General features: G+C 40.1%; 1 protein-coding gene across 1 annotated transcript in view; it reads right to left on the bottom strand.

Moving 5' to 3' along the window:
* Nucleotides 1-2,070: 2,070 nt before the first annotated feature.
* gpr176 (G protein-coupled receptor 176) overlaps nt 2,071-22,500 on the bottom strand; it is a 36,944-nt gene continuing 16,514 nt past the window's right edge. Inside the window, exon 3 of the mRNA XM_033026919.1 lies at nt 2,071-7,028. Within this exon, the coding sequence (XP_032882810.1) occupies nt 5,906-7,028 (1,123 nt within the window). The 3' untranslated portion in view covers nt 2,071-5,905. The remainder of the gene's footprint in view (nt 7,029-22,500) is intronic.

The following is a 22,500-nucleotide window of genomic DNA, read 5'->3' as shown; positions in this document are numbered from 1 at the left end:
TGTGTCGCATTCTATAAAGCCCATATAACAAATTTAACACATCTAGAGAGAGATAGTACAGACTACAAAACATTTCCAAAAGGCAGCACTATTTAAAAAACACTTAACTACACACTTCATAAATTTAAACAGGATTTTGCTATTTGTATCAGTTAATGACATAGTAACAGAGAACTAACATTTTGGCAGAGCAAATATTCACTGTTCATATAAACACTTTGGTTATATAATTTAAACTGCTACACACTTTTAAGCTTGTGAAAATGTGCTAATATGCACAGTATTAAAGTGTAAATAATGTCATATGCTTCCATTCCTGTTTTGTTTCCGAAAGACAGTTTGAGTCAAAAGGGTTTAATTGTTGAAGGTACTGACAGCAGAACAATGAAATTCTTACTTGCCGCAGCTTAACAGGCCCATAAACATAGTAGCATGTGGATAAATATATAATAATCGAAAATACAATAAATTAATCATTTTATCAGGCACCATAAAAGTGCAAAAACTGGTGTCCTTTGTGCAACCAAAAATAATCCATAGATCATAGTTGCTGAGGTTAGTGTTGTGTAGTGTTCAAAAGCTTGATTGATTGTGGGAAGAAACTGTTCTTGAACCCAGTGGTCCTGGTTTTCAGACTCCTGTATATTCTTCCCAATGATAGGAGTGAAATAGGAGCCTGGCCAGGGTGATGTGGGGCTTTAATGATATTGACTTTTTTTTTGAGGCAGCCACTATAGATCCACTCATTGTTGGGAAGATCAGTGCCTGTGATTGACCAGGCAGTATCTACTACTCTCTGTAGTCTTCTTAAGTTCTGGGCATTCGAGTTATCAAACCAAGCCGTGATGTAATCAGTCAGTATGCTCCAGTACACCTGTAGAAGTTTGATTAAAAAAAGCATAAAAATCGGCAAATTTCCCCAATCTTCTAAGGATGAAGAGGTGCTGATGAATTTTCTTTGTGAATGCATCAGTGTGATCTTCAGATAATTGCATGTCCAGGTACTTTAAATTGCTGACTCTCTCTGCCGCTGCCCCATTGAAAGATTGGTCCCTAGATTTCAGGCTTTCCCGTCCTGAAGTCAATAATCAGCTCCTTGGTCTTACTGGTGCTGAGGACAAGATTGTTGTCTGGCTCCATTCAATCAGATCTGCAATCTTTCTCCTCTACTCTTACCCATCGTAATTATTATGTTATTCGTCCAGCAACTGTTGTATCATCGGCAAATTTAAAGATGGCATTGAAGCTATGTCTGGCAATAGTGTCATGGATCATAAAGAGATTAGAGCAAATAACTGTCCAAATATCTGGTTAGATGCATGCTTAGAGATAAATCACAATAATGTATCTGAAATATTTTACTGATAAGTTATTGCAAGGACTGTGGACATGGACAATTCAGTAAGTCAATATTTTTAATCACACGATTACTTGATATTTTAAAATCTCTCAATAAAACACAAATTAACAAGAAAAAGGTTTGTGAAGTATTCCTCCTGATTATGAACTCGATTGTTACAAAGGAAAAACACAAAATCATGTTACAAAACTTGACCCGATTAATTTATTTTTTCCCCAAAAATACCGACACCCAGTGATATATCGATCTGCTAGGAAACAAGCGACATTTGATTTTTAAAACCTTTTTTGTCTTTAAGCCACAAATTTGAAATCCAAAATATGGGTCTGGGTCCAACTAGATTCTTTGAGAATGATCCATTTTGTTTATAACCTGTTTTTGTTCTTGACACTAAATCTTTGCTTCCACTTTAGCAATTTCTTTTGTGGCCACTGGTCCTTTACATTTTCTTATGATTTGCTGTACAACTGATTAAAAAGTGAAAATTAAAACTGAGCGACAAACTTGCACACACTTCAAAGTAATTAATATATTTAAATTAACTGAACTAAGTTTAGTTTAATAGTTTATTGTCACGTATACTGAGGTACAGTGAAAAGCATTTTTGTTGCGTGCTATCCGGTCAGTGGAAATACTATACATGATTACAATAGAGGCGTCGCTAGTGTACAGATACAGGTTAAAGGGAATAATTTTCGGTGAAAGATAAAGTCCAATAAATTCAGATTAAAGATAGTCCAAGGGGGCTAGTTCAGGACCGCTCTCTAGTTGGTGTTAGGATGATTCAGTCGCCTGATAACTAAATCAAATAAAAGGATAATCTTACCATCCATGCATAGCCCGTTGATTTAAATGGGGCTGCTATATACTAGTACTAGGTTCAGAGTGCAAATTGCCTTGCAGAGGGACAACTTTTTCACTCAGAGGATGGTGGGTATATGGAACGGGTTGCCAGAGGTAGTAGAAGCAAGTACTATAATGCCATTTAAAAGACACTTGGACAGGTACGAGGATTGGAAAGGTTGCAGGGGATATGGGCTAAACGCGGCAGGTGGGACTAGTTTGATAAGCATTGACTAGTATGGCCAAAGTGCCTGTTTCTGTGCTGTATGACTGTATGACTTTATAAATTTGAGGACACCTGTGCAGTAAGACTACAGATGTTGAGGATCCAGAACCAACCCCATTGAAGGCTGCACTCCAGCTTGTCCTTTGTAATTCCGGACCTGCCCAGTTGGACACTCAGATCTGCCAGCTTTTAAACAGATCTGCTGCCTGATTTCAATGGAATAATGATGAAATTTATTTGGCATCAGTGGTAATATTGACACTCAAATTGCTTCCTTGAACTGCAGCGAAAGACATATTTGAACGACAAGCAATAACAAACAATGGGCTTTTGGAAAAGTCAATTTACAACTTGCATACCGTTTCACAAATATATGCCCCTATTCACCCATTATCCAAAGACATCCATGTTTTGGACTCAATCCAAGACATTTTAAATGTAAGTTTTACAAATTAGCTATTCCAATTAAAAAAATGTTCTGGTCAATTTTACTTACCTTTTAAGTAAGGTGTATGTCTTTCCGCATTAAGCATACTAACATGACAACAATATGCCCCAAGAATACTCAAGAATCAATATTATCAGTTAAATGGAATTATCTTCCCCTGCAAGGAAGTGAACAGACACTGAACCTCGACTGGAGCAGAGGTTCCAAAAATCTCACATCTGTAGAGCACTTTTGATCTTTTTCAAAATGTCCCAAAACACTTTAATTATATAGTTACACTTTATCAAAGTCATAAGCTGAATATAAAATAAACAAAATTCATAAAAGCACACAGTTGTGCAGCATAGAAACATTGCTGAAGTTACCAAAGCAGTTGTTTCAAGCAAATAATTTAAAAAATCAAACTGTTTTAATATTAAAAACGTGACTAAAGTACCAGCAGCTTAAAATACGGTGCACTATATTTTCTTTTATATTATTTATAAAAATACCAGCCACATAATATTATGGTGGTGTTTTTACATTGAGCAGTTATTCAATACAAATATGCAATACACTTACCAGAAAGACAAAAAAACAGTAATAGCATTTTTCTTATTGGTTGAAGGAAGTGAACTGTTTTTCTTTTTGGCCACACAAACAATACTATACATAATCAGACAGAAATATCATACCATATACCAATTTAGGTATATTTTGGACAACAAGACAAGGTGGAGAAAACAAAAAGTGATCATCTACACAGTATCAAATGTCAATTTACAGGAGAAAATGGTGAGAATTAGTTATCAAACATCAATTTAGAAATAATCTTGAGAACTGGTAAGATATATTGATAAGATTATTGAAAATGTAATCCAGAGGCCTGTGTTAATCCTATCTTGGAAGTTTAAAAATCAAAATTCAATTTCTAGAGAGGTAGAAACAAAAAGTTATAAATAAATATGACCATGAAACTGGTGGATTATTCTAACTCTAAACTCTATCACATTCCCTCCCCCCCACACCTTTTACCCCACCGGTATTCACATAGAACAGCTCATTCTCCAACACTTTCAACACCTTCAACATAATCGCAGAACTGGCCACATCTTCCCATCTCCTAGTGGTCCTTTCCATAGAGACCACTCCTTCCGCAACTCCTTGGTTCACTCATTCCTTCCCATCCAACCCGTTCCCTCTCATGGTATTTTCCCCTGCAACCACAGGAGATGTAACACTTGTTCCTACATCTCCTCTCTCAATTCCATCCAGTTACCCTAACAGCCCTTTCAGGTGGGACAGAGGTTCACATGCACCTCCTCCAACTCATCTTCTGCATTCGGTGCTCCCGATGTGGTCTCCAATACATCTGTGAGTCCGAGCGTAGAACCTGTGATTGTTTCGCTGAACACTTGCACTCTGTTTGCCAAGGCCAATTGGATTTCCTGGTTATTAACCAGTTTAGCTCCCCTTTCAATACCCACCTTTCTGTCCTTGCCCTCCTCCATTCTTAGAGTGAGGCCATACACAAAGTGGAGGAATATCTGCGCATATTCCACTTCGGTAGCTTTCAACCCAAGGGTCTGAACATTGAATTCTCTAATTTCAAAATAATACCCCCATTACCACCTCTCTCTTTCTGATGTCCTCCCACCCTGCTGAAGAGACATTTCTTTCATCAACTCCCACACCCTCCCTTTCCCCCACCCATCAGTCACCCTGCTCCTTCCCACACTAATCTCCCCATTTCCCTTTTATTCCCGCTCTCCTGTTCCCTTCCATCCCTTCCATTCCCTTCTTGCAGCTTCACATATCGCTCGCCTTCTTGGCTTACTCTCGTGTCTTCTTTTCACCTCTGACCTTCGTCACTTACTCCAGCTATCTGTAAACAAACCTCTCCCCCACTCACCAGTATCTGCCTATGACTTGCCAGGTTGTGTGCCACACACCTCTCTTTTCCAGCTTTCTCCCCATTTTTCCAATCAGTCTGAAAAAGGGTCCAGACCCAAAATGTCTTCTGCCCATTTCCTCCACAGATGCTGCCTGACCTGCTGAGTTCTTCCAGTTTTGTTTTATGTGCTCTAATTCCATGTAACTTGTTAATGGTTTTTTTCAAGTAGGAAACCTGCTTTTCCAATCAGATCCATGTGTGACCTCCTCCCAATCCACCAAAGTTAAGTTTTACCTGTTCTCTGGGATCGCTCCAAAATACACTCAGTTGTATTAAACTGCTCAAAGATAATGCCACCTGCCATCTGCTCAATCCATCTAGGGATGGATAGCAACTTTCAAACATGCAGCAATGCCCTTAGCCCAAGAGAACATTTAAAACAATATAATAGATATAAAAGTGATACTGACTAACCGGTGAAGAAATGCGGAGTCTGAAGAAGGGTCCCGACCCGACACGTCGCCTAACCATGTTCTCCAGAGATGCTGCCTGACCTGCTGAGTTACTCCAGCACTTTGTGTCCAACTGGAGGAGAAATCATCTATTGGCCTTAGATGAGTCTGAATGACTACAAAACTGTGTGGCATTCTGGCTGATTTTATAGCTGCAGTACAAAAGTCAGTAGGATAGAGATATGGCAATACTGATAAAAACATTTAGAAAATTTGCTGATTTCACCAACGTTTTCAAGTTAAACACTAGATTTCAATTTAAAATTAGATTTAAACAATCCTAAACAAAGTAAATAACAAAATAAATAAATTTTCACTTTAGAATTTCAACAGCTTAATATAAATTATTGTCCGCTCTCTTCCAGAGAATTGGAATGTGAACTGTTTGCAATTCAGATAGTAAGATGAGATGTTCTTAGCTGAGGGTGAATAAAAGCTTCAAATGCAAATCCTTCTGATTATAATCCACAGGAGCAGTGCTGTCTACTTGAAGAAGAATGGTCTATACTCTACTTGTTTTCAAAATAGTTTGGCATACAACATGACATCATGTACTGTAGGTAGTGTGATGTTATCGTGTGCTATAGAGACTCATTACACTGTGTTCCCAAACACTCCATGCTTGTTGGACTAAATCAAAGGACTAAGAATCCACTTGGGGGAAGATGCTGACTTTATTGTTCCTACTAATCTTGCGTTCTGTTTTGAACTTTGGTTGTTTTTCAGTCATTTGAATCAGTTCTTCTGGTGTGTTACCCAAAGGGGGCAAAAGCCTTTTCTTGCTATTCCGTGTCTCAGACAGCCACTGTGGAGGAAGTTCGAATGGGCCAAAGCCAAACTGCATTGCATACTTGTCAGAAACTGCATCTGAATCTGGAGGTACTGCTGCCGCTCCTGGCACAGCCCCCAGGTCATTGTTAATCTGCGGAGTTAATGCCTCCACTAACGTCTGCTCCACTTCCAAACTGGCGGTCGGTAACTCTTTCTGCTGGCATTCATTTGATGCGAGAGACTTAATCTCATTCATATCCTCCTCCTCTTCTGAAGGTTTGAAAATCTGCTGTTGCCCAATGTGAAACATTTCGAGCAATTGGCTGCCTGATCGAACCCCAGGCTCAAGTGTGGCTTCACCAAGGCCATCAGAGTTTACAATGTTACGTCTGCTGTACCTGCGATGGAGCTGGACCATGGTCCCCATGAGGCATTTCCGAACAGACTTATTGACCGTCAGGAAGAGTAAAGGGTTGGTGAGCAGAGAAACTTTGGGCAACCAGATTGCCGTCAGCATCAAAAAGACAGAAATGTCAGCGATATTAAAAATGATTCGATAAATCACAAAAACTATATAAGGAACACTACAAACAATAAAGATCAGCACCATAGACAGTAGCATAGCATGCAGTTCAGCCTCCCTCTGGGAAACATATGGAATTGAAATTGTGTTTTGCGGAGTCCGCAATGCAGCAATAATTACTTTCTTCTTCTGACTGGCGGTGAGAGCTCTACGGATCAGAATCATGACCAAAAATACCACTGCTATGGGCAGTATCACTGTGGTGATGTTATAAATAATTACATAAGCCAGATGTCCAAAGGAATGGCTCCGTGAGCTACTACATGTTGACATGGCATAGATGTCCGAAACACTGGTCACTGCGAAAACTGGAACACTGGCTAGCACTGCGTGAATCCAGATGTAGATCACCAAGTCTCTGGACTTTGTATCAGAAATCTTCCTCTCTAAAGGATACAAGACAGAGTAGTACCTGCAATTAAAAAAAAGTCAGTGAATGCAGGGATTATTGTCGCTCACTCTCTTTATTAGCATCAAAGTCATGCCACCCTTCACATGCTTTTAGAAATTTTTGTAATCGTGCAATTTAATTCTTTTAACACTTCCTTAATCTGATTTTTTCGAACATTATTTACTGTTTGTTCTAACTCTTTTTCTCTTGTTCGTTTAATTTATTGTCACATGTACCGAGGTACAGTGAAAAGCTTTTGTTGCGTTGTAACCAGTCAGTGGAAAGACAATACTCAATTACAATTGAGCCATCCACAGTGTACAGATACAGGATAAAGGGAATGACATGAATATAGTTCAGTGCAAGATAAAGTCCAGTAAAATCCGATCAAAGATATTTCAAGGGTCTCGAATGAGGTAGATGGTAGCTCAGGAATGCTCTCCAGTTGTAACGATTACACTTAACTCTTGTTGATTCCCCCCAGCTACTCTCTGAATCCAATGGTGCTGTCCTAACAGTTATTGTGTACCTCCAATTGCTTTATTCGGATCGAGTAACTCAGTCTTAAAGATGCCCTCCAAACCACATTTGCCAGATCTGTTATGTAAAGATAACAAAAACTCTTGACAAAATACATACAAAATAAATCTTCCTGTTCTTAATTACAATCAAATTGATACCTTTCATTATAAATAGTAAGAAAATTGAATTCCATCTGAAAATAAATAACTCTGAATGTTTTGCTGAAAGTTACCTTATCTATTTGTTTTGTGACATAAAGTAGACTGTAGTATTAAGAGTAAACCATTTATCCTCTTAGGCCTGTTCCACCCTTCATGGGATCGTAACTGTAACAGATATTAGTCAAGAACCATCCAGGCTAATATCTTTTTTCACTTTTAACAAGACATTAGCCTTGCACCCTCATATAATTCTAAAAAATATAATCTTATACTTTTCCTCCAGGTTTTACCATCCTTTTGCTTCATTTGCGATTTGTTCCATCTTTCCCAGTTAGCTGGACTTACATAAATAATTACATTTTTGCAAACCCACAACTTTACTTTCATGTTAACTTTCTCCTCTTAAAAAACCATGGCTGTTGCAATTGGTGAGGAGGGATGGGAACTTGTGAAGGGGTGGAAATTAGAAATGAACCGAAGGACAAGAGGGGAGAAAAAAGCCAAAGACAGAAATCAAGGATGAAAAATAAACAGGGTCGCAATGCAAAATAATACCAAGGGGACCAAATCAGTAAGTGAACCTTGAACGGGACTGAACATTCAGGAGTATTCAACATTTAGGAAGATAAAGCAAAAATGAAAAGGAGGTGGAATTGTTGCTGGTTAAAGATGAGATTAATATAATAGTTAGGAAGGATATCAGCTCTTATAATTTGGAACCTGTAGGGGTGGAGCTAAGAAATACTAAGGACAGAAAATGTTAGTGGGAAATATATACAACCTCCCAAATAGTACTGATGTTATTAGGAATAGCATTAAACAAAACATTAGAGGCATATGAAATAAGATTACTACTGTAATCATGGGTGGTTACAGGGGCACTGCCTAAGGATACGGAGTAGGCAATATAGGAGTAAAATAAGGAAACATTTATTCTTCAAGAGAATGGTGAACTTGTGGAATTTTCCACCACAATTGGAAGTTGAGGCAACTCTTTGAATATTTTGAAGGAGTTAGATACTAATGGCCAAAATGAACGAGGGTTATATGGAGAAAACAAATATGGGATACTGTAATTACATGTATTTCTACATGTAATTTCTGCATTTTTAATTTGTCTATATGAAGACCACCTCTTTCACCACTCCCAACAACTCCCACCCACCCTTACCAGGCCAACCCCAATGTTATTAATAATCTTTTTCCCCAGTAACAGTTTTGCATCTTAAATTGTTGTCCATTAATTTTCACTCACTGTCTCATCCCTTGCTAAAACTTAAACCGTGGCAACACTGTTGTGCTATTTCAATTGAAACCAAATATTGATTTTGAATACATTATGTCATTGTTAATGGTTACTTACTGGAGATTATTAACTATGTATGTCTCATTACCCATTGCTAAATATAGTATGGCCTATCTTGTGTTGATTTGGAACATATTGTTGGCATATTGAACTCCGTTTCTTGAAGTCTCAATACTGTGTCCAATACATGTGCTGTTTACTCCTATACTCCTATTAATTCAATACAGCATTTATACTTCAAAAAGATTTACCAAAAAGATGGACAAGAGGTTTTTTTGAGTCTACAATTTTTAATTAAGCAAAGCAGATTCTAAAAACTAAAAACATGATTGCTCAGTTCTGATAAGTCAATAAGTATTTTTTTTATACAATGTCCAGCTCATTCGCTACAAACAACTACATACCAAATGCAAATGATTCAATTAATTTTTGCTGGTTTCATTCTTGTGCTGGTTCAACTATTGTCTTCAAAATTTGTATGAAATGTGCATGTCAATGGCTGAATAATGTCAAAACTGCAAGACACCATGAAGGGAAAACAGTTAATCCTACGGAAATTTGAAGATACATTAAATCAGAACTGGTTTTGCATCTCCAGTTCATTATGGGTTCCTCAAAAGCAGAAGCATTTCCAAATATACTTTCTTAGATTTTTCTTAATTTTAAAGATCTATAAATTACAATTAAAACACAAAGTATGTGCTAAAACTCCAGGATAAGCACTCAACTAAGAAAACCAAGCCCAAAACCAAAGTATTATCTAACTAAATACACCAATTTACAATAAATGACTCCATATGCAAAAAAACCCCCCAGCTACCTACATATTAATTAGCTCTTTAAAAAAAACTAATCCTGTCGATGCAAGTATATCATTGGGGTTGTCAAGTGCACACCTCCTTTCATTGGTGTTTCGTTGAGTTAGGCCCACGACACCTCGGGAAGGCTCAAGTTGGTTCTGGCCTCCCAACCCAACCCGTCCCGTCCCAACCCGTCCCGTCCCGTCCCAACCCGTCCCGTCCCAACCCAACCCAACCCAACCCAACCCACACCCCCCTCCTTCAATACCTACAATTGTAACAAAATACACATACTGCATGTCATATGTTTCCTTTCTGCCCCCAACTGACACTATTTCCTCTCCACCAAATCCACCTACTGCCTTGCTCTGCTGCCTCTGACTTTACAGCCTGACGCAAACTCTGTCTGCAAATTCCTAGCTCTCCAAATAGCGACATGGTTGATCTCGCTATGAAACCTCTACAACCTACCTCTACTGGACGTACTCTTGCACTCCAAGATTCAAGATTCAAGATACATTTAATTGTCACATGTGCCAGATGGCACAGTGAAATGAAATTCCCATACAGCCATACAATTTAAAAAAATAAAGAACACACACTATAGAATTTGACATAAAACATCCCCACACAGCAGAATCAAAGTTTCCCCTTCTGTGTGGGAAGGCACCAAAGTCAGTCTCAATGCTCAACGTCTGCTGCCAACTCTACTTATCTAAGCCTTTTCTTTTCATAAGCCTCATTCACTAAGTTCTCCCAAGGCACTGTCAGTTCTATAAAATACATTATCCACTGACTAACTGACCATAACACTATATCAGGCCTCAAAGTAGAAGTAATTATTTCCTGCGGAACAACAAGCTTTCCTCCTAATCTACCCGCATCTCCCAATCCCTGTAACTGGCCTGACTCATACCTATCTGCAAACTTCCCTCTTCTACCTTTCTCTCCCTCACGGACAAAATAAATCGCTACATTCCCAGTCCTGATGCCTACTGAATTCACCTGTACTCTCCTCCTCTCAATTGCTGCATCTATGCACTTCAATACCTGATTATGCCACCAAGTATACCGACCCTGAGAAAGACTAGTCCTATATCCTGACAAAAAATGCCTCAACGTTGCCACCTCTGAACATAAGGGACACGCCGGGTCCCCTACCTACCCATTGTTTGAGGTTCTGCGGTGATGGCAGCACATCAGAAATAGGCCTTATAAGGAAACTTACATGACCCGCCTCCATGCACCACAGATCCGTCCAGCTAAACCTCTTTTCTACACTTTCCCAGTTCATCCACTGACCCTGCTTAACCTGAGCTACTGCCCTTACACATCTCACTACTTCCTCCTGACGGCGTACCTGCTCTACAACTAATTTCTTCCTCTCTGTTGGACCCAAAGATCTTAGAGCGGAGCAAGATGGTTCACTCCGCGAAAAAGCCGTCGTAGCTGATGGGTAATGTACAGCGACATTCCCGTAACCGGCTTCTGTCATGGCGGCGTCATCTACAAGCGGAGTACTGCTCTACTATAATTGCAGGGTTCATCATAAATGCAGCAGTTCCACACTTTAATTCTTTTTTTAAATGTATAAGCACTCTAACACTAGTAAAAAAAGACTGCGGTAATTAAAACTATCAAAATTACTTTGGAGGCACCTCTGCATCTCTTCTTTTTTTTAAATGTATAAGCTCTCTAACAATAGTAAGAAAGACTGTGGTAATTAAAACTATCGGAATTACTTTGGAGGCACCTCTGCGATTCATCTCCTGTACATTACACCCTCCTGAATATTTTATCTGGGGTTTTAGACTGAGCTAATCTTGCAGAGGGTTGATGGATTTTCCTTGCTAAAGGAATACCTGCGACCCTAACAAAACCTCAAATCCGCTGTACACTGGATCAGACATAACTCAGGGCAGTTCTTCGATCTTCACGATGATGTACCTTAATGTCAACGATAGACACGAAGAGCTGGAGTAACTCAGCGGGTCAGAAGAAGGGTCTCGACCCGAAACGTCACCTGTTCCTTTTCTCCAGAGATGCTGTCTGACCCGCTGAGTTGCTCCAGCTTTTTGTGTCTATCTTTGGTTTAAACCAGCATCTGCAGTTCCTTCCTTCACCTTAATGTCAATAAGTTTCCGAATTTATTGAGTGCAATGTTATCTATTCACATTTTTTATATCAAAGGCTCTCAGCGTGTGATTACCAAATTGCAGACAATTTTGCCAAATTTCAGGCTATCATCGTGTTGTGAACTTATGACTGTACTCTATACCTGTCCAATCCATGTACCTGTCTAAATGTTTCTTAAAAGTTACGATAGTCACGATATGCAAAAAAGGTTGCAGACCCCTGGACTAAACCAAACCCTTGTTCCTGTCCCGCCAGCCTTTGTGTTTATTGATATTTTATTCACAATATTAGGATTTCGTAGAGGGAGAGAGAGAGATAGGTTGAATGAATGAAAGAAAGAAAAAGGTTGCTCAACATATAATTAGAGATCACAAGAAAGAAACAAGAGAATATATATGTGTGTTATATATTTATGTACGTATGTCACAAGTGTATATATATGCATCATATATATATATATAATGAATATATGTGTTTTTATATAATAAGAAACTAGAAAAATATATATGTGTGTGTGTTATATAATTATATGCATTTATATCACATTTATACAAGCTGTTGTGAACAATGTGATTACATGAATTACAAAAATAATTTTTTTAAAAACATTTTAAAACATGCAAACTGTTCCCCCGCAACGCTGATTGCACTGCGAGAGGCATAACTGAAGTCGGGTCAGGATTACTGAAATGGCAGAAGTTACACTCCGTTGCGTTCTACAAGTCAGTCCATTGGATTTTGCAGGAGTGGACCATCTTGCTCCGCTCCAAGATCTTTGGTTGGACCTGCCTTGCTCCACACTGGTTGCCCTGTGCTGAGCCTTAAGCCTCCTTTCCCTTGCTGCACCTTACCAACAATGTCAGTATGCCTCAGAGATGCTTGTGCTTCTCCTACTGCTTGCTTTGAGTTCCACTTCCTCCCTCTATTTACACTTGGCACCAGGTTACAAACTAAGGTATCCTTACTCCCTGATAATTGCAACTCTAACCTCGCCTTAGCACCTTTAAACTCCTCTGTTAGGCTAGACTTAGATTTTTTCTTAATTTTTCAAGTTCTTTGGTATTGTTAAGGGAAAAAGAAAGCCATATTCTGTTCAGTCATAGTCATTCAGCCCAACTTGCCCATGCAGACCAAGATGGCCCATCTACACCAGTCCCACCTGCCCACATTTGGCCCATATCCCTTTCCTATCCATTATTAGTTTCATATTGTAATCTGAAAACTTGTTGCTTTCTCATCTATGTCTGGCTGGATGAAAAAAATAGTAATAGGAGGCATGGCACGAAGTTACCCGCACTTGGTGCTGAGAGTCAGCTGGAAAATACTGTTGGTGTTGTTCACTTTAGTCGGTGCTTTGTGCCAGAGTAATCGTATGCATCAATGTCAATTATCAGAAGGTGACGTGGGATTTGCAGAGCAGCACAGTAGCATGGCTCCTCCACTGGTGGAGAGACTTGGAGCAGACCTTTCCACAATGGATAGCGGCTGAGATGCTGACATCTGCATAGTTTACAGCAACTCCAGGAAAAAGGTATGAGTTGGATGGGGCAATAACAGTGACAGCATCTCTCCCTCAGTGTATGCAGTCTTGTAATAAACTAATTTCTTAGATTTTGCAAACTTCAATGAATCTGTGGAGGATATTCAAATTGACATAACATGAATCTCAAATCTGTTTTATTCCTTAAGTCTGAGCTTTGCACCTAACTCAGTGCATCAGGGCAATAGCAGGAACTTATGAGTATTATTTTATAAAATTATTCTGTGGAATTCCTTTCTTAAGTTAACATTATGTAATGGCACCTGTGTTTTTGCATTGTTTGAATTGCACTTTATTGCTATCCCCATTCTCTAATTGTTATCAGTTACATTAGATGTTTTGCATTTTGAAAATAAAAAATGTGGTGGAGACCAGTCACTGAGACAGAGTTCATAAGACCATAACATCATAAGACATAGGACCAGAAGCGAGTCTGCTTATTCGATCATGGCTGATCTATTTTTCCCTCTCAATCCCATTCTCATGCCTTCTCCCTGCAACCTTTGACACCCTTACTCATCAAGCGCCTATTAATGCAAGGGTTCACATGGAGAATGTACAAACTCCTTATGGACAGCAACTGTACTCAGGGTCGAATCCAGGTCTCTGGCGCCGTAAAACAGCAACTCTACCGCAGCACCACCGTGCCGGCACAATTATTGCTATAAAATCTGCTTTATTGAAGAAATATGGACGGTATGTTTATTTTGGGCTGATTATATAAAATTGCTTCAGGATTTCGCTGCATTGCAAGAATTAGGTAAATGCCATTGACAGGTTGCTGCAAACAGACAGCACCAAATGCAGCCTCACAAACACTAATGGTTTCCAGCATCAAGCAGATGTTATTACATTTTTACATACCTTGTGTTGAAATATATCTATCTGCACACGTAAAACAATCAAGGTTATATCTGTTTCAACTAATGCTGATGTGAGTATGTCTGCATCAGAATAATGCACTCAATCCAATCTGCACTTGTTGCCTTTAAGTGTTTATCTAATTTCCTAAGAGGAGTTCTGAATGGCACAGCTTCAATCACCACTTGCATTAATGCCCCTTGCGCTGAATGACCCTTAACTTGATCTTTCTACACCAAGGATTAATTTTGAATTCATGACTTCTTCTTACTGATTCACCATTCAGTGGAAGTAATCTATCTATCTATATATTACTAAAACTCTCATCTTGTTTGTTTCTATGCATGTCTGTCTGCCTGCCTGTGATCTCTGATTCGGTGATGTCGTCAAATTACACCAAAACGGTACACAATAGCGCTACAATTTTTGGACCACCTTACTCACAATTGTTGTGTTGTGGATTGTATCAAGTTCCCTTCAGATTTATGTTATATTTCACAAGTTATTCACATTTTTTAATTTACAAAATCCCAATTTGAGAAAAAATGTCTTCCCTTTGCACTGGCACTTACAGCAATAACTTCACAATGGGATTGTAGCCCTGCTCGCTACAATGTTGCTATCCCAGGACACTGAGTCCTACCAGCCCTAGCAAGTTCAATTGCAAGCTACAATGTTGCAGCAATCCTTTTTTTATATTCCTGGCAGCAAGGATTTTGTTTTTAATTTTAATGAGGGAGGGTGCATTTTTTTATATTCCTGGCAGCAAGGTTTTCTTTTAAGTTTTATGAGGGAGGGTGAATATGGGGAAATGAGCCACATTGGGGGAACAGGGCCCAACGGGTCCCACTTGGTCTAGTATATATTACATAACTCTCATCTTGTTTGTGATTCTGCGTGCGTGATCCCGGAACTACGTCAAAACAGTACACGAGAGCGCTACAATTTTTGAACCACCTTACTCGCAATTCTCCTGTGGTGTGGTGTATCAAGTTTTGTTCAGATTTATCTTATATTTCACAAGTTATTCACAATTTCAACTTTTAAAAATCCTGTTGAGAAAGGATGAAAACTTGAGCACTGCAGTCGCTGGCAGTTTGCAGCTATGAGGCCACAATGGGATCTCATTTACATAAAAAGTCCGTGAACAGTGCTCCACCCGACAATGACATCACAATGGCATCTCATTTACATATACTACCCATCAATAGTGTTCCACCCAGTGCAATGAGAGATTTTTTACATTGTTGTAAGGAGAGAGGGGGGAGGAGGAGAAATGTTATTTAAACATTGCGTTTAGTGCGATAGGGGAGAGGTGAGTAGTGGGGGAGCAGGGAGAGAGGAGGAGAGAGAAGAGGGAGGGTGAAGAGGAGGGGAGGGAGTGTTGGGGGATGAGGGAAAATGAGCCACACCTGTGCAATTAGGGGCTATGGATTAGTTGTGGAACATTGCGTTGGGGTACAGGTTGCGTTGGGGGAATGGGTGACTGGTGGAAACGGGTTGCATTGGGGGAGCGGGTGAGTGGTGGAATATTGCGTTGGGGGAACGGGGCCCAACGGGTCCCACTTGGTCTAGTATATATATTACTAAAACTCTCATCTTGTTTGTGATTCTATGTGCGTGCGTGATTCCGGAACTACGCCTAAACAGTACACGATAGTGCTACAATTTTTGGACTACCTTACTCACAATTATCCTGTGGTGTGGTGTATCAAGTTTTGTTCAGATTGATGTTATATTTTAAAAGTTATTCACATTTTCAACTACAAAATCCTGTTTGAAAAAGAATGACTTGAACACTGAAGTCGCAGTTGCTGGCAGTTTGCAGCTATGACATCACAATGGGATCTCATTTACATAAACTGCCCATGAACAGTACTCCACCTGACAATGACATCACAATGGGATTGCATTTATATAAACTGACCCAGTGCAATGTGAGATTTGTTACATTGTTGCAAGGAGAGGGAGAGAGTGGGAGTGGGGGGAGGGGGGAGGAGGAGAAATGTTATTTAAACATTGTGTTTAGTGGGGGAATGCGATAGGGGAGAGGTGAGGAGTGGGGGAGCAGGGAGAGGGTAGAGGAGAAAGGAGAGAGAAGAGGGCGGCTGAAGAGGAGGGGGAGGGAGTGGGGGGATGAGGGCAAATGAGCCATGTCTGCATAGATGGGGGCTATTTGTGAGTGGTAGAATATAACATTGGGGAACGGGTTGGGGGAACGAGTTGGGGGAATGGGTGAGTGGTGGAAACGGGTTGCGTTGGGAGAAAGGGTGAGTGGTGGAATATTGCATTGGGGGAACGGGGCCCAACGGGTCCCACTTGGTCTAGTCTTTTATAATTCTGAACCATGCAAGCAATAATCTTTGGAAATCTCTACTCCAAAAGCGTTATTGAATATATTCAACCCATAATTGACAGACATTAGAATTGCAAGATAGTCTAGGGGTATATGGCAAGGAGAACTGGAAAGTGGCATTGAGGCCAAGATGCAATCAATTATGAAATTATGAATGACAGAGCAGGCTCAAGGGATTGAATGCTACACTTTCCTCCCTTTTCTCTGTAATCCTGAAGAACACATAATAAATAACAGGTCTAGGCCATTCAATCCCTTGAGCCTGCTCTGTCATTCATAATTTCATAATTGATTGCATCTTGGCCTCAATGCCACTTTCCAGTTCTCCTTGCCATATACCCCTAGACTATCTTGCAATTCTAATGTCTGTCAATTATGGGTTGAATATATTCATAACGCTTTTGGAGTAGAGATTTCCAAGATTATTGCTTGCATGGTTTCAGAATTATAAAGACTAGACCAAGTGGGACCCGTTGGGCCCGTTCCCCAATGCAATATTCCACCACTCACCCTTTCTCCAACGCAACCCGTTTCCACCACTCACCCAGTTCCCCCAACTCGTTCCCCCAACCCGTTCCCCAATGTTATATTCTACCACTCACAAATAGCCCCCATCTATCAGACATGGCTCATTGCCCTCATCCCCCCACTCCCTCCCCCTCCTCTTCAGCCGCCCTCTTCTCTCTCCTTTCTCCTCTACCCTCTCCCTGCTCCCCCACTCCTCACCTCTCCCCTATCGCATTCCCCCACTAAACACAATGTTTAAATAACATTTCTCCTCCTCCCCCCTCCCCCCACTCCCACTCTCTCCCTCTCCTTGCAACAATGTAACAAATCTCACATTGCACTGGGTCAGTTTATTAAATGCAATCCCATTGTGATGTCATTGTCAGGTGGAGTACTGTTCATGGGCAGTTTATGTAAATGAGATCCCATTGTGATGTCATAGCTGCAAACTGCCAGCAACTGCGACTTCAGTGTTCAAGTCATTCTTTTCAAACAGATTTTGTAGTTGAAAATGTGAATAACTTTTAAATATAACATCAATCTGACAAAACTTGATACACCACACCACAGGATAATTGTGAGTAAGGTAGTCCAAAAATTGTAGCACTATCGTGTACTGTTTAGGCTTAGTTCCGGAATCACGCACGCACATAGAATCACAAACAAGATGAGAGTTTTAGTAATATATATACTAGACCAAGTGGGACCCGTTGGGCCCCGTTCCCCCAACGCATATTCACCACTCACCCGCTCCCCAATGCAACCCGTTTCCACCAGTCACCCATTCCCCCACGCAACCTGTACCCCAACGCAATGTTCCACAACTAATCCTAGCCCCTAATTGCACAGGTGTGGGCTCATTTTCCCTCATCCCCCAACACTCCCTCCCTCCTCTTCACCCTCCCTCTTCTCTCTTCCTCCTCTCTCCCTGCTCCCCCACTACTCACCTCTCCCCTATCGCACTAAACGCATGTTTAAATAACATTCTCCTCCTCCCCCCGTCTCTCCTTACAACAATGTAAAAAATCTCTCATTGCACTGGGTGGAACACTATTGATGGGTAGTATATGTAAATGAGATGCCATTGTGATGTCATTGTCGGTGGAGCACTGTTCATCGGACTTTTATGTAAATGAGATCCCATTGTGGCCTCATAGCTGCAAACTGCCAGCGACTGCAGTGCTCAAGTTTTCATCCTTTCTCACAGGATTTTTAAAAGTTGAAATTGTGAATACTTGTGAAATATAAGATAAATCTGAACACAACTTGATACACCACACCACAGGAGAATTGCGAGTAAGGTGGTTCAAAAATTGTAGCGCTCTCGTGTACTGTTTTGACGTAGTTCCGGGATCACGCACGCAGAATCACAAACAAGATGAGAGTTATGTAATATATACTAGACCAAGTGGGACCCGTTGGGCCCTGTTCCCCAATGTGGCTCATTTCCCCATATTCACCCTCCCTCATAAAACTTAAAAGAAAACCTTGCTGCCAGGAATAAAAAAAATGCACCCTCCCTCATTAAAATTAAAAACAAAAATCCTTGCTGCCAGAATATAAAAAAAAGGATTGCTGCAACATTGTAGCTTGCAATTGAACTTGCTAGGGCTGGTAGGACTCAGTGTCCTGGGATAGCAACATTGTAGCGAGCAGGGCTACAATCGCATTGTGAAGTTATTGCTGTAAGTGCCAGGTGGCAAAGGGAAGACATTTTTTTTCTCAAATTGGGGTTTGTAAATTAAAAAATGTGAATAACTTGTGAAATATAACATCAATCTGACGAACGATACAAACACCACGGACAATTGTGGAGTAAGGTGGTCCAAAAATTGTAGCGCTATCGGTACCGTTTTGGCATAATTGACGACATCACCGAATCAGAGATCACAGAAGGCACGCACGCGCACACTACACACATTGAAACAACAAGATGAGAGTTTTAGTTATAATAGATAGATAGATTACTTCCACTGAATGGTGAATCAGTAAGAAGAAGTCATGAATTCAAAATTAATCCTTGGTGTAGAAAGATCAAGTTAAGGGTCATTCAGCGCAAGGGGCATTAATGCAAGTGGTGATTGAAGCTGTGCCATTCAGAACTCCTCTTAGGAAATTAGATAAACACTTAAAGGCAACAAGTGCAGATTGGATTGAGTGCATTATTCTGATGCAGACATACTCACATCAGCATTAGTTGAAACAGATATAACCTTGATTGTTTTACGTGTGCAGATAGATATATTTCAACACAAGGTATGTAAAAATGTAATAACATCTGCTTGATGCTGGAAACCATTAGTGTTTGTGAGGCTGCATTTGGTGCTGTCTGTTTGCAGCAACCTGTCAATGGCATTTACCTAATTCTTGCAATGCAGCGAAATCCTGAAGCATTTTATATAATCAGCCCAAAATAAACATACCGTCCATATTTCTTCAATAAAGCAGATTTTATAGCAATAATTGTGCCGGCACGGTGGTGCTGCGGTAGAGTTGCTGTTTTACGGCGCCAGAGACCTGGATTCGACCCTGAGTACAGTTGCTGTCCATAAGGAGTTTGTACATTCTCCATGTGAACCCTTGCATTAATAGGCGCTTGATGAGTAAGGGTGTCAAAGGTTGCAGGGAGAAGGCATGAGAATGGGATTGAGAGGGAAAAATAGATCAGCCATGATCGAATAAGCAGACTCGCTTCTGGTCCTATGTCTTATGATGTTATGGTCTTATGAACTCTGTCTCAGTGACTGGTCTCCACCACATTTTTTATTTTCAAATGCAAAACATCTAATGTAACTGATAACAATTAGAGAATGGGGATAGCAATAAAGTGCAATTCAAACAATGCAAAAACACAGGTGCCATTACATAATGTTAACTTAAGAAAGGAATTCCACAGAATAATTTTATAAAATAATACTCATAAGTTCCTGCTATTGCCCTGATGCCCTGAGTTAGGTGCAAAGCTCAGACTTAAGGAAAAAACAGATTTGAGATTCATGTTATGTCAATTTGAATATCCTCCACAGATTCATTGAAGTTTGCAAAATCTAAGAAATTAGTTTATTACAAGACTGCATACACTGAGGGAGAGATGCTGTCACGTTATTGCCCCATCCAACTCATACCTTTTTCCTGGAGTTGCTGTAAACTATGCAGATGTCAGCATCTCAGCCGCTATCCATTGTGGAAAGGTCTGCTCCAAGTCTCTCCACCAGTGGAGGAGCCATGCTACTGTGCTGCTCTGCAAATCCCACGTCACCTTCTGATAATTGACATTGATGCATACGATTACTCTGGCACAAAGCACCGACTAAAGTGAACAACACCAACAGTATTTTCCAGCTGACTCTCAGCACCAAGTGCGGGTAACTTCGTGCCATGCCTCCTATTACTATTTTTTTCATCCAGCCAGACATAGATGAGAAAGCAACAAGTTTTCAGATTACATATGAAACTAATAATGGATAGGAAAGGAAGGGATATGGCCAAATGTGGGCAGGTGGGACTGTGTAGATGGGCCATCTTGGTCTGCATGGGCAAGTTGGCTGAATGACTATGACTGAACAGAATATGGCTTTCTTTTTCCCTTAACAATACCAAAGAACTTGAAAAATTAAGAAAAAATCTAAGTCTAGCCTAACAGAGGAGTTTAAAGGTGCTAAGGCGAGGTTAGAGTTGCAATTATCAGGGAGTAAGGATACCTTAGTTTGTAACCTGGTGCCAAGTGTAAATAGAGGGAGGAAGTGGAACTCAAAGCAAGCAGTAGGAGAAGCACAAGCATCTCTGAGGCATACTGACATTGTGTGGTAAGGTGCAGCAAGGGAAAGGAGGCTTAAGGCTCAGCACAGGGCAACCAGTGTGGAGCAAGGCAGGTCCAACCAAAGATCTTGGAGCGGAGCAAGATGGTCCACTCCTGCAAAATCCAATGGACTGACTTGTAGAACGCAACGGAGTGTAACTTCTGCCATTTCAGTAATCCTGACCCGACTTCAGTTATGCCTCTCGCAGTGCAATCAGCGTTGCGGGGGAACAGTTTGCATGTTTTAAAATGTTTTTAAAAAAATTATTTTTGTAATTCATGTAATCACATTGTTCACAACAGCTTGTATAAATGTGATATAAATGCATATAATTATATAACACACACACATATATATTTTTCTAGTTTCTTATTATATAAAAACACATATATTCATTATATATATATATATGATGCATATATATATTGTGACATAGACGTACATAAATATATAACCACATATATATTCTCTTGTTCATTCTTGGTGATCTCTAATTAGTTGTTGAGCAAACCTTTTATTTCTTTCTTTCATTCATTCAACCTATCTCTCTCTTCCTCTACAAAAATCCTAATATTGTGAATAAATATCAATACACAAAGGGCTGGCAGGGACAGGATCAAGGGTTGTGGTTAGTCCAGGGGTCGCAACCTTTTTTGCATATCGTAGACTATTGTAACTTTCAGAAACATTGAGACGGTACATGGAGCGGACAGTCAGAAGTTCACAACACGATGTAGCCTGTAATTTGGCAAAATTGTCTGCAATTTGGTAATTACATGCTGAGAGAGCTTTGATACAAAAAATGTGAATCGATAACATTGCACTCAATAAAATCGGAAACGTATTGACATTAAGGTGTATGGAAGGAACTGCAGATGCTGGTTTAAACCGAAGATAGACACAAAAGCTGGACAACTCAGCAGGGTCAGACAGCATCTCTGGAGAAAAAGGACCAGGACGTTTCGGGTCAAGACCCTTCTTCTGACCCGCTGAGTTACTCCAGCTTTTCATGTCTATCCTTGACATTAGGGTGCATCATCGTGAAGATCGAAGAACTGCCCTGAGTTATGTCTGATCCAGTGTACACGGATTTGAGGTTTTGTTAGGGTCGCAGGTAATCCTTTACAAGGAAAATCCGTCAACCTCTGCAAGATTAGCTCAGTCTAAAACCCCAGATAAAATATTCAGGGGGGGGGGGGGGGCGGGGTGTTAATGTACAGGAGATGAATCCAGTGGTGCCTCCAAAGTAATTCGATTAGTTTTAATTACCGCAGTCTTCTTACTATTGTTAGAGCACTTATACATTTAAAATAAAGAAGAGATGCAGAGGTGCCTCCAAAGTAATTTTGATAGTTTTAATTACCGCAGTCTTTTTTACTAGTGTTAGAGTGCTTATACATTTAAAAAAAGAATTAAAGTGTGGAACTGCTGCATTTATGATGAACCCTGCAATTATAGTAGAGCAGTACTCCGCTTGTAGATGACGCGCCATGACAGAAGCCGG

The sequence above is a fragment of the Amblyraja radiata genome, chromosome 9, assembly GCF_010909765.2.
Source record: "Amblyraja radiata isolate CabotCenter1 chromosome 9, sAmbRad1.1.pri, whole genome shotgun sequence".
Taxonomy (NCBI): domain Eukaryota; kingdom Metazoa; phylum Chordata; class Chondrichthyes; order Rajiformes; family Rajidae; genus Amblyraja; species Amblyraja radiata.
The sequence above is the reverse complement of the archived record's forward strand: the minus strand, read 5'-3'. Positions and strand labels throughout refer to the sequence as shown.